This window comes from Neopelma chrysocephalum, unplaced genomic scaffold (genome assembly GCF_003984885.1).
Source record: "Neopelma chrysocephalum unplaced genomic scaffold, ASM398488v2 Primary Assembly neopelma1_117, whole genome shotgun sequence".
NCBI classification, from domain to species: Eukaryota; Metazoa; Chordata; class Aves; order Passeriformes; family Pipridae; genus Neopelma; species Neopelma chrysocephalum.
The window spans coordinates 419,885-435,614 of record NW_020897779.1 but is presented as its reverse complement, the minus strand read 5'-3'; the positions used below and the strand labels follow the sequence as shown (position 1 = coordinate 435,614).

Genomic DNA, 15,730 nt, shown 5'->3' with positions numbered 1-15,730 from the left:
AAAACCCTTGAAATATGAGAATTAGTTTGAAAAACATGTAAATGTAACTTCCTACTTGTTTCTGCTCTTGAAGATGGTGACTGTACTATTCTAAGCTGAATGACTGGATGGATTTCATACTTCAATATAGCATTATGCAAGGTTTTATCATAGGAAATTCTGAAATCAATTACATGTCTTGTGAAGGTTAACAGGACTATGCTTATTGTGAAACTACAACCAGAAAAAAACAATAGATGTGATAACGTGCTACAAACATAGCTCTCCATTAACTAGGTTAATTCTGGCCTTAATTGCCCAAGTAGGTTTCCATTTTGAAATTAGAGTAAGACCTAATGCTACTGGCAGACAAGCCAATTCCAGTTGTTAGCAGGCAGTTTTGAGAACATTCTTCTGGTTTAGAGAGACTCCTTTGTTTCCATTTTGGAAAGTGTCTTGATATAGTAATTGTGTTGTTTATAATAAATGTCAAGTCTACCTTTCTGCCTTGAATCTCAATGGTTGTTGAGATACTGTAGTTGTAAGGTTTCTTACTTGGAGCAGGGAACAAACAGGGACAGATGTTCTTTTAAACAGACTTTGTTTCCATAGTAATGTTCCCCAGTACTGTATATTTTTATACCACCATAGAGATATGCACAAATGTCTGGAATCATTTTTCATCCAGATGTCTCATATGATGTTTTTAATGTGACACAGCTCTGAAACTTCTATTTTTAAGAACAGAAGCAGGAACTCTTTGGATTTAAGACTTGATTATGTAAAGGTAGTTCTTATTGTAGCTTCTGAGTTGTCCTCGTGAACCAAAGCCCTTCTTTGCTGAGTGTGCATAACCAAAATACTGCCCCCCTAATGGCCTGAAATGTAAGGAACAACAGGTGCAGTCACACGGTGTAAGGAAACAGTGACAGTTATTTGTGTGGTGCCCTCTTGACCCCTCAGCAGCTTGTGGTGTTTAACACACTCTGGGCAATGTGAAAAGACTGTTTTGAAGAATGAGACTAGTGACCATTTTCCAGAGAATTTTCCTGGATGTGGAGGACTTCAATATGGGAAAAATCAGAGAAGTGCTTGTTAAACTTGAGCAAAGGGCAGAGTGGAGGTGTCAGGGTCTCGACAGTGATGTTTGCCTTGAAGGAGCTTGTCAGTGAAGCCATGCATCTGATGAGGTAGAAAGTGGATGCTGTACTCTGAGAAAGTGATCTTGTGTATCCTGCTGAAGGGATAGCAGCAGGAGAAAGTTAAAGTTGTTGCTGCACTCAGGACATGAGGTGACAAGCAGTACTTTGAGGCAGGAAAGGGTAGGCTGTTGTTTGACATTATGTGGAAAGAATTACCAGTTCTTAGACACAGTCTGACTGTGAGGGTCTGGAGGAGCTGGAGCTGATCTGCCATATGTGTGTCCAATGGCCTGGGTAAACAGAGTATAAGTCCTTGGAGTCTAACCATTTTCATACCCATGCTGATTCAGGGAGAGGAAGATGGTGGTGTCCACATCACGGTATCCATTTGAGTCCCTGGTCTTGTCCCCTAAGCAGGGATGTACTCGCACAAGTTGATCAGAATCAAGCAGAGAGGACAATCTAGGGAAGAACAGTCTAGTGATGGCAACAGCTAATTCTTGTTAATTTGTATCCCCTGCTAAGTTCCATGGAGCCTACTAGTGGCAGCAATAAACAGGAATACACTTGTTGAGTGGGCAGAATCTACCTGTTTGTCCAAGTTCTGCACTGACTCTCTCACTGAGATGGGTGACCAGGAGTAAAAAGATGGCTTGTGGCCTTCAGAATAGTCCTAAACCTTCCTCAAGTCAAATTTTCTCTGCCCCTTGGTGTTCCTTTATTTCACTTTTTCATAGCAGGAGTGTGCATGTGGCCGTTGTCCTATCCTTCTGGGCTTGGAACAGTGAAAGTATGAGTTCAGTCATGTGCTGTAGCTCTGTGTGTGGTTGGACAGGTAAGGCTCCTGCTGTGCTAGGGTGCAAAGTACCTTTAGCTGCTTCACTAGACAGGCCATGAGCTTACAGAGCCAAGAGAGCTGCTGGAGGCAGTCTGGTGCTGGCCTGGGAGAAGGGCAGAGAGAAGGGGAGCTTTGCTTTCTGTACAGCGGAAGATACCCAGGGTGTGATTCTCTGATCTCTGATTACTCTAACAGATTTGTGGGGGAGATAAGCCTTACATTGCCCCATCGGACCTCGAGCGGAAGCACCAGGATTTCAGAGAGACTGCTATCAGGCAGTTCCGCTCCGTGAAGAAGATGGGAGGGGAGGAGTTCTGTCGGCGCTACCAGGAACAACTTGAAGTGGAAATCGATGAGATCTATGCAAACTTTGTGAAGCACAACGATGGCAAAAACATCTTTTATGCTGCTCGTACCCCTGCCACTCTATTTGCAGTCATGTTTGCCATGTATATAATCTCAGGACTGACTGGGTTCCTCGGTATGAACTCCATAGCTACCCTGTGTAATCTCGTGCTGGGGATGGCTCTTATATCGTTTTGTACGTGGGCATACGTTAAGTACTCTGGGGAATTCAGAGAAGTTGGAACAGCCATCGATCAGATTGCTGAAGCTATATGGGAACAGGTTGGTATCTGTTTTTATTGCAAAATCTTCTTTTCTTGAGCAGACATACCAAACAGTTTCTGTTTAGTGCTGTAAGTAAAAAGCTGGTCTAACCTAATGGAGAATGCTAGTGCTGCCAAAAGGGAATTCTGCTCAGAAGTGTGACTGCTCTCTTCAGGAGGAGATGCCCCACACAAAGAATGTTAAACAAGGTTAGGATCTTATAAAAGAAGTGTCACTTAAAGGCCTTAGTAAGTGCTTGGATGATAGAGTGGAGGGACTCTTCCTTGTTACTTTTTCAGAGCAAGGAATTCTGTTTTTAAAGGTATAGATAAACTATAGATGTGGTGGATAAAGTATCTCAGATGGTGCAGGAAATGGGAAAGGCGAAACACTGCCCTCCTCACCTGATGTGATGCTGAAGGGCTGACTAGTCCTTGGAGACAAGTGGCTGGGTGATGACTTGCAGCAGCTGCCGCAAGGGGGCTACAGCGGGTTTCTTCCTTCAGAAAGATTTATGTTGTCTGAGACAACTTCAGCGGGTGCAACTGCTGATTGCAAGCAATGCTTAACAGACAAAGTCCTGAAAGAAAAGACATGAGTCTAACAGCACCAAAGCTGTTAGACTTTCTGCACTGAGATTTTACTGCCTGAATTCATTTGACACAGCTGTGCCACTAAGGCCAATGTAGAGAATTCCTGACCAACTCTTGTAAGTAGTTTTTGGAGCATTTCGACTAGCTGTGTCCAGTGCCAGTAGAAGGGAAATGCTTTGATGCTGTTACTAGAAATAAAGGCCTCACTGAGTTTATCTGGGATGACATTTGAGTGTCCTATGAGGCATGAGCAAATAACTAACTGGAGCCTTCTGTACAGATGCTTCTACAGCTGAAAAATTCCTTTGTTCAAGGTTCATCCTAGGCAGTGGTACACTAGACCTGTCTGAGCAACCCAATGGGGTTCCCAGTAAGGTTGTGAGTTAACACTGCAGCAGAAAGTGTATCTTTAATAGGGGGAGGGAACTGAACATCAGGGTACTAAACCTTGAGTGACACCCCTAAGTAGTGATTAAAATTGAGGCTCTCCAGTACTACTGTAGCTCCTTGCTTTGGAGCTTGGGGCTGAAGAGCACTTCAAGAGGAGTGGAAGGTGTTGGTTTTATGTGTAATACTTGCTGAGTGCAGCTGCTGCTGCAGGTTACCCAGAGCACATAAGGCTTGATTTAACTGTTACCTTCCCTGGAAGGGGGAAGACTTGACTTATGCTGGCAGGAGCTTACTATTTGTGGTCTGGAGGAAGGTGATCTCCAAAAGAGCTCACTGGTGTTGCTGTTACAGCTGCACATCACCAACCATATGTAAAGCACTGCAGGTCCTGCCTAAGTCGCTCTGATTAGATACCATGTTCTTGCTATTGATTTTTCTGAATCTCTGCTTTTCTTTTCCCTCCATGCTTCAGAGGAATCCCAGGAAGGTGAGCAGTTACTGGCAATCAGGTTTTTTTCCTGAACTTGATTGACTTTCTCCTGTGTTTTAAGAGCCATTTTTCCTAACAGCTGAATTCGTGTTTTAGGTGTTTTCCAAACTCTTTGAAGTCCTTAGACGCCGAACGATTCGTCGTGCTCTTACATCAGTGCCGCGACAGCGACTCTCATCCAACAATAACAAGAAGAAAAACTAGCCAGTATTTTTAACTTTCTTTCTGTATCTGAAGTGTTCACACTTACACATATAGGACAATAAGCTGGACCGTCTGGGCCGGTCTGCATAAATGCTGTAACCATACCAGACTGATGCTGCATATGGGGTATGGAATTGCACATCCATCTTCTAGGAACTGTAAAGTGGTTTGAATTCAGTGAAATACTGCTATGTAGGAGGGGTATCACTTGTGTCAATAGCATGTGACTGCTTTAACCTCATTACTCTAGCAGCAAAACTCATTTCTCTTTCAGTTCATGCCACTTTGTGTCAGACTTCATCATTCTAAGTTTTTTCATTATTTCAAGTCTCATCTCTTTATATGGTTTTATATTTTCTTTTCCTTGGTTACCTCATTTTCTTGTTTCTTTTGCACATTTCTCATTCCACAGGTGTTGAAGCCCATGAGTGATAATTTGATGGAGGATCATATGAGACAGTCTGTAAAAAACTCTATCAAAGCAGGCCTGACCGAGCAGGTGGCTCACCATGCCAGACTAAAGACAGACTGACAGTTCGTCTCCTCTTCAACTCTACCCTCTCATCCTAGACATGCTTGCTGTACCATGAGAACTCAATAATAAAAAATAAATAAAAATAAACCAAAGTTTACAATCAACTGTAGAAGTAGTTTAGTGTGATTGGCTTCACAGATTGCTGCCATCACCAGGGAAGAGTAAGTTTGTCAGTGCTCAGCTTCTCAGACAAACTGGTGCTGTGGAAGCCGCCGGGGGTGGGAGGGAGGGTGTCAGTTTTACGTATAGGCCCGGTGAACTGTGTATGTGTGTGTTTGGGGGTGAGGGAGAGGGGATCTTCCCCCAGTGTTTTGAGTCTACGCAGTCTCTGGCTTACAGGGGGAACCTGTCCTCTGCAGGAGCTGATTTCAGGGAAGTGTCATGATCAGACCCACACAAGGTGTGCTCTCACCAAATGTACCCAGCTCTGCACCATCCCCTCGCCACCTCTACAGGTGTTTCTGTGTATCCAGTCGGTGGAGCCATTAGAGCACCCACTACATTACAATACATATCTTGCTTTATTGCCTTTTATACCAGTGTTACACAGATGCATGTGTTGGTTCCTCACGCTGCTGATGGCAGGATTGGTGTGTAAGGGAGGCAGTGGGTCAGAGCAGAGCATGTCTTGCCTTGAACTCGCAGACCTGGTCCCGAGGGAGGTGCATATTGGAACTGAGCTGTCTTTTTCTGCAGTTTAGCCTTCATGTATATAATATTGCCATTAATTCTACTGGGGGAGAAATTCCATCCAAAAATGTTGCCTACAGCTACCAAGCAATGAGTTAGGATTGTCTGTACAGTGTGTTTAGTTTTTATTTTTTAAGAAATCACAGATAGGGCATGTATATGAAATATAAATATATAAATACAATTTTGTATCAAAGTTTTGTAGTTTATGGCAAAACCTGGTTCTGTGGTAGCTAAGTGCAGTTCCTGTAAAGGAATGTTTGTGGCTCATGTAAATGTGTGAATGCATCAACAATTTGAAGTTTTTTGATATATTTGTGATATTTACCTGCCTTGAGCACTGCAATCTCTCACCCCCTTGGGAAAATCAGTGGGAATGTTTGTTGTGAAACTCTTGTCTTCTGTTGCATTTTAAAGTTATTTCCTGTAATTTATTTTCAGTACATGATTAAAATCAGTTGTGTATATATGAAATGAAATCTGTGCTTATTTTTAAAAGATGTTCAAGTATGTATTCTACTACATAAACTATGTCAAATACTTATCCTGACAATTATATGAACAAATTGTCTATTGTACTTCATAGCTTTCTATTGAAGCTGATGTTTCTCACATGCTTGTCTCTGGAAGATGACATCTGTCTAGATCATACCCCCTCCCTGTGTAGAAAACCTCCTGCTATTCTAAAGCACGCTTGACTTGAGGAGTTGCTTGTCAGATTCTGCCCTCCGACAACTGTATCACTGAAATCTTGTTACTGGCTTTATTTTCATTCTTGGCTAAATCAACTGTGTGGAGTGTAAAGGCAGCTAAATAATTAACTGCTGTAGTTTCAGCTGGAAATGGCTCTGTGCAATAGCTGGGATTTTTTGCATTCCTGAATGGTAACAATTTTCATCAACATTTGAGCTTCATCAGTCTCCTCTCTCGAGTGAGGGAAATCATCTGTCTAGGACTAAAGCAATTGCACTGTGACTTTTGCACTGCAAAGAACTGCTGGGGAGTGGTGGTTACCTGCCCTCTGGAGATGAGGGCTCAGCTCCAGGTGAAAGATGCTGAAGATGAGGTAGGAATGTCGCATTTTATGATACTTTCTTTCAAACTGTACAGATTAAATACTGTTATTCAAACAAGCCAGTGCTTTGGTGATTAATGTCTTAGTCAAATGACTGGGTCGCACAGGGGGCTTGGAGAGGCCGTGCTTGCCCTTGCTGCTTGTCTTCTCCAGGAAGGTGCTGTTCAGATATGAGGCTGTGCTCTGCCCTGCTTGCCCTGCAGTGATGGCAAAAGAACTTTCCAGAATATGGACAATAAGCTGGAAGGCTTTATCTGCACTTTTTCCTTCTAGTAGAGAACTGAAACAGGGTATGTGGGGGGAGACTTCATGAACACTGTGCTAACAAGTTGCAGAACGAATTCAAAACCCCGTCAGTTTTTGTGGGAGGGACCAAAGATGGGAAAAGGAAGGGGTCAAAATGACTTTTGAGCAAGTGTGGGAAATTGATTTAGGGGATAAAAGGGGCTGGTCATGTGCCAACAGGTTGCTGGTGTGTGTTCTTGTCTGTTAACTCCATTTCTTACCCTCTCCTGGCAGAAGGGACTCCACTCTATGTGCATATGTGCACAGAAGTCTAAGTGCCAGCGATGGAAGAGTGAGGTGGTGTGTTGCTCTGTGAATAGCAAGCTGGATTTAGCCACCAAGTAGAACAAGGGGCCTGAGAGTCAGGTATTGAAGCAATTCTAAATCTAGGCCAGATACACATTTGTTTTTTCCTGAGGCAACTCGAAGGATGAGGAGGTCTGGGCTAATTTAGAGGGTCTGGGGTTTAACTGGGATCCATTTGTATTTGTGGGCCTCCCTCTGTGGGATGCAAAAGAGGCTCCAAGGACCAATTATGGGATAGACTTGTCTGTGGAGACCAGCTGCTGAAGGGTGTTCACAGGGGGTGCGTGCAAGGGTGGGCTGAACCAGCAACTGAAGCGCAGCTTTGGGCCATGTCCATGTGCCAGTCACAGGAGCAGACTAGTGATCCAGAGGCTGGATACTGGATTAACTGAGACTCTGCCCAGTAACTGGAGGGATCCAGAGCCTGTGTGTGTATTTCCCACTGACAGACCTTCATTCTGATCAGCTGGAGAAGCAGGATGTCGGTGTTGGTGCAGTTGTGCCAGTGCTGAACCTTGACCTGTACGAATGGCACGAGCACATCCTACGTGTGCCCAGTGGGAATGCTGGCTCAGCCCTGCTGCTGGTTGCACATGGGAGCACGAAGCTGGAGTGGCCTCACCTCCATTGGGCAACCCCTTACAATTAGTATTCTTAGTAAAATAAGATTAGTATTTCTCAACTTTTGTCTGTGTACTGTTAGAAGCATCAGGATTGTGCACAGAGTGGGTACAAGGGAACTAAGAAACTTTCTTAGCAGAATACATGGGGGCATAAAGGAGATGATAGATGTTTGTTTTCTCTATCCCAGGCTACTCTGCTACTACTCAGGAAAGGAGTTCTGAGAGCTGTTCCAATTCTGTGGTGTATTCAGCCTTGCTGCCCGTCCTCCCTGAGCAAGCAAAAAGGCAATTTAACAGCAAAAGCATACAGCAGAACATGGTAACTTAGCCCACGCCTGCAGTATAGCTCTGGCCAACTCCTGCCTCATAAAAGGGATACAGGAGAGCAAGGAAGGAAAGCTATGTGGAAGATACTACAGCTAGCAAAGTACAGCATAATGCCATAGGGAGACAGATGAGGAGAGATGACTGGGAAGATGTAACAAGCTACAGTAGCCAAAAGAGGTGGAGAAGGCAACAACACTGGATATGTGTTCTGCCACTTCAGGAAGCACCTGCCCAAGTTCCTTGGGAGGGGAAACCCTAATCTGGAGCAACCAGTGCAGTGATTTCTGGCTCCAGAAAGACATAAACAGCAGGAAATTTCTGGCTATCTTATAACTCAGTTCTCCTAGGGCAGGCTAAGGCCAGACCACAGATTTTTCATGTAGATGAAAATCTCAGAGTTACAGAAACTAAAAAGTACATCAGGTAGCCTGGCACAACAATAATGAAAGGGTGGAACACAGGAAGCCCCATATTTTATGAACCTGATCTGCGGAGTGTCCAATGTGTTTTTTGATTGTGCCAGCCAAGTATGGCAGTATCTGAAAACTCCCTGCCTGTTACTATTCTGGGTTAAAGTAATTAAGCACAGGTTATGGTAAAATTTCATTTTTTAATTGAAAAACATGGGTGGGAGCAAAGACAATATTTACACAAGTTCCCAAGTGCAGCTCAACTCAAGAACATATGACCAGGAGTATGGTAAAAGGATGTGGGTCCAAAACAAAATTATGGAGGGTACCGAATGGTACAGCTTCCTGTTAAGCACGGACCTTCAGATAAGATCAGCAACTGAAACGAGAGAAAATGGAAGAATTAAAGTATGCACCAGGTGTGCCAAGAGCCACAGCCCAGCAGTGCGGCACACCTACTGCTGCTCCCAGGTTCTTCCCAGGGGAAGGCAAGATGGGTTGGGCTTGGGAAGGAGGCATGTGGCAAAACAAAGCATGTGGCCCTTCTTTTCAGAGGCAGCAGGGTAACAGCCTGGCTGGGGCTAGCTGCACTCACCATTCATGGGCATCTCGTCTATCTGGGTGGAGTAGTACTGCTCGATGTCCCGCAGGATGCGAATGTCGTCGTTCTTCACAAAGTTGATGGCGACACCTTTCCGGCCGTACCTGCCTGACCGGCCAATTCTGTGGAGGCAGATGGAGAGAGGGAATGGAGCCACCTTGGGTAAGAGTCACCCAGAAACACTCTCCCCTGCAAAGGCTGAATGTACCTGTGTATGTAGAGTTCTCTGTTGTTGGGCAAGTCGTAGTTAATGATCAGGGACACCTGGGGCACATCCAGGCCTCTGGCCCAAACATCTGTCGAAATAAGGACTCGGCTGCGAAGAGAAGGGACAATTAGGACTGTTCCACCCAACTGAGAAGGGGGTGAGAGCTGAGAACCCTCAGTCTCAGCACAGGGGATTCCCTGCTATTCTGTGCTTCTCCCTGCCCACAGCACAGCAGCAGTGTCTACACTTTTGCTGCACAGAAAGGTGTCTCATGGCCTATCACCAAACTTCAGTGAAGGCAGTGCCAACGCAGAAGGAATAACGACAGTACCTTTCAGAAGGACTAATGCTCCCAACAATTTAAAATACACAGGACAGAACACAGGCACTTTTTCCTTATTTTAAATGCAGCAACTCTCAACATCCTCAGCAAAACAGAACAGACTAATTCTACACCTAGAAGTACAAGCATCCCTCCTAGGAAAGTGGTAATCTCCCAACCCTGCAACAGCACAGGGGGAGAGATGGAAATCAGAGCTCTTCCTAATTTGAGCTGAACAAATCTTTTTGAGAGGGGAGGTACTATAGGTCTCCCCTTCACACACTAAAGAAACCCTGCCCTGAGGTAGCAATGCTGTAAAGCAATACTGCTTAAGGCACTCACCTTGCACCAGACCTAAACTCTTTCATGATGGACTCTCTCTCCTTCTGTGGCATGTCCCCATGCATGGATGAAACTGTGAAGTTGGCTTCTCTCATCTTCTCTGTGAGCCAGTCGACCTGTGAACACAAACAGCCTGGGTGAACTCTCTGCTCAGGACAGCCAAACACATCAGTTGTGTTCAGAGAATATTTGCAGAGACGTTGCTGGTAAGGACTGAGACACTTCAACAGGCATTCTTAAACTAACAGAAGTGAATAATCCTTAGAAAGCACTGGCTATATGATACAGGGCTCCACAAGCCCTGAAAGGAAGTAAGAGCATTTATTCAGAAAGTGTGGGTTTGTTTCAGGAATTACAAGCTATTACAATAAGCACATTCTTACCTACTTCTCTAAAAAGGCAATTCCTGTCAGCTGTATCAGGTCTGCCTCTAACCTTGTTGTTTAAGTTAGGCACATCCCAAAGACAAATGTTTAATTTGTGCTCTTACTGAATTATTTCCAAATAGGGAGGCAACCAGACCTCTTAACTAACCCAGCATTATCTGAGTCACCCTCAGAAAGTAACATGCCCCCTCTGCTGGCTGCTGTACCTTTCTCTTGGTGTTACAAAAGATGACAGCCTGAGTGATTGTCAGTGTGTCGTAGAGGTCACACAAGGTGTCAAACTTCCATTCTTCCCTCTCCACAGCCACGAAAAACTGCTTGATTCCTTCAAGGGTCAACTCATCACTGTAGGGAAGAACATCACCATAAGTAGGTGAATACATGCAAAGCAGGTAGAAGGATGTGCTCCATCGGAGATCAGACCTCTGCCCTGTGTGCTGTGGGTTGCTGGGTCCATGCACAGGTCTGAGTTGTTCTAGAAAGTCCTTGGAGAACTCTGCTCTAAGAAGGGCCTTGAATATGACCCATTCAAGAGAGACTAGAACTGCTCTGCTCTAGACAGACAGCTTCAATTTCTGTTCTCATTGTTTTACATTCAAGCTTCTTGACAAGAGACTGAAGGAAGTCTCAAGAAGCTTGAATGTACTAAAGAGGGCAGTAGAAGAGGTCAGGCAACAGGAAGGCTCCTCCTGTCAGGCTGCCTACACTTACTCCTCTGACTCCTCCTGAGTTCCAGTGCCGGACCTGTGACACCACCAGATGTAAGCTATGCCTCCAAGAACATCTGGGATCAGTCAGCTAAAGGTTTTAGTGGCCTGCTATATAATAGGAAATTGATGGAGGAGGCCTACAAAAATCCTCTGGGGCAGCACAGGAATTGGATAAGTGTGAAAGATGGATTTCCCCAAGAAGAAACTGGTATCCATGGGGAGGATAAGGGGGCAGCCAGGCTGAAGAGCAGCACACAAAACTGGACAAGGATAAAGTCAGAGTGATAAGCCAGCCTCTGCTGGAAAACAAGACATGAGCATCTGTGCAAACACTCAGGTAATGGTGAGGGACTCTCTATATATTATAATCAGTTAATACTGTGAAATGCTCAGGGCTGCACCAACTCAAAGAACTCCTGTTTTTTCCAAGGAAACTCACTCACCGTTTCACCAAGATGCGAATGGGGTCTGTCATGAATTTGTTGGTCATTTCCAGAATTTCATGAGGCAAAGTGGCACTGATTAGAACCACCTGTGTAGCTGGAGGCAGGTATCTGTACACATCATAAATCTGCTCCTTAAAGCCTGCAGTGCAAATCATCACACAGAACAGTTTAGCACATCTTTCTCACAAATATTCTCCTCTTTCACAATGTGATCTGGGACTCAGTACTGGGTCTATGCTATGAGATGAACATTGATGCATTAATCAGTATCATCAGACAAGGCATATTATGCAGTTTAACCCATTACAGCCTACAATTAACTATAATCGTCTAACTTTGGAAAAAGCAATTTTTAGAAGTGGGCCTGCCAGCTGGGACACCCTGGAATCTCAAAGAGGTGAAGAGAAGGCAAGTAAAAGGAAGACAAATGTTTTACCTTTATTGAGCATTTCATCTGCTTCATCCAAAACTAGCATTTTGATGGCACGAGTTCTTAAACTTCGACGACGAATCATATCTGTAAGATTTCACTTTGTAAGGTGAAAAGGCTCTGAAAGCAGGTGAGCCTACACTGCTCCCAGCCTCTGTCAGGGCATTTTGGTGCAGCAGGGACAGGGTCTTCCTCTGCTTTTTTTTTTTTCCACGTGTGGGGACTAGCTCTGTGTTCTCCCAGTGACAGGTGCCTGTGTAAGCCAGGGCTGTCTGCTTCTCAGAGACCCAGAAGATGTGAGCTTGAAGGCCAACACTGCCACTAAGAGTAAATTTTAAAATCTTCATGCAACGAAACCAGAAGGTACCAGCTGCAAGTGTACCTGACTTAACAAAGAAAGAGCAACCACCAGTACACAGAATATGTGGACTAACTTTGGCAATCAAGTAGACCTAGCTCCTATCCCCTTGAAGATACTTAAGTATTTTCTGGGATTGTAGTATTTTCTCCTTAAAAAATATTCTTTTTTCCTATGCCACCATATAAAGAAACACTTCAACAATGAAAAACAAAACACAAAAAGAGAAAATGAAAATACTATCCTCCCCACTGATTTCTTTCTAGCCTTTTCCAGGTATTACTACAGCAAGATGTTACCTTGTTCCACTTCACGTTAATATTACATTAACGGTGTCACGATAAATGTAAAATCAAAGCACCCAGAAGCTAAGGATGTTCCCATGGCTCAACTCAGCTCTGAAGCTGGAGGTGATGTAGCCTCCCACATTTCCTTACCAAACACACGGCCTGGAGTGCCGGCAACAACGTGCTGCCCATAATCCAGTTTTCGGATGTCTTCCCCCACGTTGGTCCCTCCAATGCAGGCGTGACACTGGACATTCATGTAATCCCCCAGAGCAAGAAGCCCCTGTGTTGATACAAAGCAATGGTTTAATTACCTGAGCTCTTCTAAGTTTGCACTTGAGAAGAGACGCAGGTCTGCACAGCCAAACCACAGCCAGGTGGGTTTTTTAAAGAGATGTAAGCACAAGGAGTTGGAGGGATTTTTTGTGTCTGTGTTTCCCAATCCTCAACAACAGCAGGTCTTCAAACACTGGGAACCCAGTTCCCCAGGGATCACAGCTGCTTTAAAAGTGTTGTCCTTAAAAATTCAGTTAGGACTGTGTACAACCTTAGACTGCCAACCAACACAGTCATGCAAGCAGTAATGGATACAGTGCAGATGAGCAAAATGGCTCAGATGAAAATTTCTTATTTCTTTCAGGAACAGAAAGAAACAGTGGAAGCTGTGCTTTGAGCTCTGCTGGGGGAACACCAGAGCATCGGCCCCAGGCCTTGCCAGTGCTTTACAAACAGGGATTTAAATGCTCTTACCTTCTGAATCTGCACAGCTAGCTCTCGAGTGGGTGCCAAGATCAATGCCTGGGTCTCACGAACCTGATTAAAACAAATGATGACATGGAAGTTAATCACAGGCCATAGAGCCAAGCGTAAAAGATTATGGGTCCCACAGCACTCTGAAATGTCACAGCTGAATTAAGGGTCAGTATGCCTAGAGAGCAGCTTTCAAATAAAGCATTTACACAGCAACAACCTCTTTTAAGCTACTTTTGACAAGAAAGCATTTAAGCAGTTCTTTAAGAACTTATTTTTCATTCCAACCCAATTTCTGACCAAAAAAAGTGTGTACTTTTCTTCCAAAATAGAAACAAATTTAAAACCCTTCAGTTTTGTATGTTTGGTTCAGATAAACACCTTGCATTGCACAAGGATTCCAAGACAATGTTTTAAAGCGTCAACTTTGAAAAATATTATGAGCACTTTACAGAAATGAAGCAAAAGATGATCTTTGCATTTAGAACATGCAACCTTCCTTTTTATGTCCCCAAGCAGTGACAAATGAATAACAATCCAAGCTTTAAGAGGATACCAGCCCACAGAAAACCATCATTTTATTCAATAGCATCTACCCATTCAAGTTAATACTTAAAAAGCATGGACATGATACCCCTGACCAGAACAAAAGCAAACATTTGTCAGTCAAAAATCTAGGTTTGATTCTGTGCAATGTGTGGCAACTGTTCAGACAGGCTGATAATGCTACAGGACTGTCTGAAGACAATTCTGCTTATTGAGAGATTAACTTAGTCCTCTAATAGGTGAAACAGTCTGTTAAACCCAGCTTTATAATTACAAGACTTTATCTGAACTTATTTTGCCAGACTGGTTTTAACAGTTAAACTGTTACAGAGTAGAATCAGAATTTCGTCTGAGGTTCACTGCCCATAATTAAAAGATTTCAATGTAAGGCTTCATTTATTATTAAAAAAATGCTTCTTATGATAAAGACTATTGATTTAGTAAAAAATAATTTTTAGCACATGCTGTGAAATTACCTGTATGTCCAGGCACTGCAGAACAGAGATGGAGAATGTTGCTGTCTTCCCTGTTCCTGACTGTGACCTGAAAAACAGATGTTTGGTGAATACTCTGGATGTGTGGACAAACAACACAGGCAACTTTTGACATATTCCACCCCTCGGTTCTTTGCCACTCCTCCATTGCAAAGAACTCAATAATGGCAACAGTGTATTTGACAAAGGCTTGTTGTGATCACAGTATGATCTCCTGTCAAGCGGCTTTGAGATCTGCAATACCAGGGACAGAACATTCCATTGCAGGGTCCCCAGCCCTGGCATGCCTACTCCTTATGTGACCAGCATTTTAACTTCCTGCAATCTCTCATACATATACTTTTTTTTCTTTTCAAGAGAACAACAATACAATTTTGAAGGCTAATAATTCCCACTAGTGACCTAGAAAGGATTTTTTTCAATGACATGCATATCCTTCTTTGTCTCTAAAACACACTTTTTTTTCAGTGACTAAACCTAACCAGCTTTGACATTAATAACTGTTAGGATCACAGTCCATGTGCAGGATGGCCAGTTTCACCCCGTTTTGCCCGTCATATCACAAAACCACAGAATGGCTTGGGGTGGAAGGGACCTTAAAAATCATCTCGTTCCAAACCCTGCCGTGGTGCCACACACTAGACGAGGTTGCTGTGGGCCCCATCCAGCCTGGCCTTCAACGTTTCCAGGGATGAGGCATCCACAGCTTCTCTGGGCAATCTGTTCCAGCGCCCCACCACCATCAGGTCACTGCCCAAACCCTGCAACCGACACACACCCCCCCCGCCCAAGGGCCCACAACCCCCTCGGGGCACCCGTTCCCGCCGCCCCAGGGCCCCACTTACTGGGCGATCACGTCCCTGCCCTTGATGATCTGCTTGATGGCTCGCTGCTGGATGGCCGACGGCTTCTCGAACCCTGCGGGGGCGGCGACACCGTCAGGGCCGGACCCGGGACACCGACACGGCCCCGGCCCCGCACGGCGCAGGCGCGCGGCCCACATCCGGGCGCCACCACGGACCACGGCGCTGCCACGAACCACGACCCCGCCATTCCCCACTCCCCCTTCCCCTTCCCTTTTTTCCCTTCCCCCTTCCCCCTTGTCTCTTCTCGCCCTCCTCCCTCCCCGCCGCCCTGACCGTAGGCGTAGATGCCGCGCAGCAGGTCCTCGCGCAGGCCCATGGTGTCGAAGGTGGGCGTCACGTCCACCTCCTCACTGGTCTCGAACTCCACCTTGGTCATGTCCTCCTCCTTCATGAGGCGCTTCCTGGCCGAGCCGCCCGCGGACCCTGCCGACCCCGCCATGGCCGCCCCGAGCCCCGCGCGCGCACCACGCCCTCTCTGCGCCTGCGCG

The 15,730-nt window shown here is 45.0% G+C and overlaps 2 protein-coding genes and 1 long non-coding RNA gene across 8 annotated transcripts in view; 2 read left to right on the top strand and 1 right to left on the bottom strand.

The window, feature by feature from the left end:
- Positions 1-5,949, top strand: part of ATL2 (atlastin GTPase 2) — a 53,054-nt gene extending 47,105 nt beyond the window's left edge. For 4 of the 6 annotated variants that reach the window (XM_027697032.1, XM_027697036.1, XM_027697037.1 and 1 more), the window contains 4 exons: positions 2,155-2,586; positions 4,024-4,038; positions 4,138-4,248; positions 4,658-4,772. In XM_027697032.1, coding sequence (XP_027552833.1) covers positions 2,155-2,586; positions 4,024-4,038; positions 4,138-4,245 — 555 coding nt within the window. In that variant the 3' untranslated portion in view covers positions 4,246-4,248; positions 4,658-4,772. Of the gene's footprint in view, positions 1-2,154; positions 2,587-4,023; positions 4,039-4,137; positions 4,249-4,657 lie in introns of all 6 variants that reach the window. The other 2 variants (XM_027697034.1, XM_027697033.1) reach the window with 2 other exon arrangements.
- Positions 5,950-6,844: 895 nt separating this feature from the next.
- Positions 6,845-9,144, top strand: LOC113974154. The gene is made up of 3 exons (XR_003536461.1): positions 6,845-7,196; positions 7,948-8,078; positions 9,050-9,144. It is a non-coding gene; the product is annotated as an uncharacterized LOC113974154 (long non-coding RNA).
- Positions 8,677-15,712, bottom strand: EIF4A3 (eukaryotic translation initiation factor 4A3). Its single transcript, XM_027697038.1, has 12 exons — positions 15,516-15,712; positions 15,222-15,294; positions 14,359-14,425; positions 13,337-13,399; positions 12,737-12,869; positions 11,948-12,028; positions 11,509-11,650; positions 10,562-10,700; positions 9,970-10,085; positions 9,306-9,413; positions 9,092-9,219; positions 8,677-8,875 (listed from the first exon to the last, which is right to left on the bottom strand). The coding sequence occupies exons 1-12, from the start codon at positions 15,679-15,681 to the stop codon at positions 8,859-8,861; spliced, it is 1,233 nt and encodes a 410-aa protein (XP_027552839.1). The 5' UTR covers positions 15,682-15,712; the 3' UTR covers positions 8,677-8,858.
- Positions 15,713-15,730: the final 18 nt, after the last annotated feature.

Bases quoted from the DNA above. Each gene is read 5' to 3' on its own strand.
- EIF4A3 (XM_027697038.1), bottom strand. From the start codon at position 15,681: ATGGCGGGGTCGGCAGGGTCCGCGGGCGGCTCGGCCAGGAAGCGCCTC. The intron at 13,400-14,358 runs GTAATTTCACAG...TGTTTTAATCAG, and splicing joins TGCAGTGCCTGGACATACAG to GTTCGTGAGACCCAGGCATT. The intron at 9,414-9,969 runs GTGAGTGCCTTA...TTCTCTTCGCAG, and splicing joins GAGTTTAGGTCTGGTGCAAG to CCGAGTCCTTATTTCGACAG.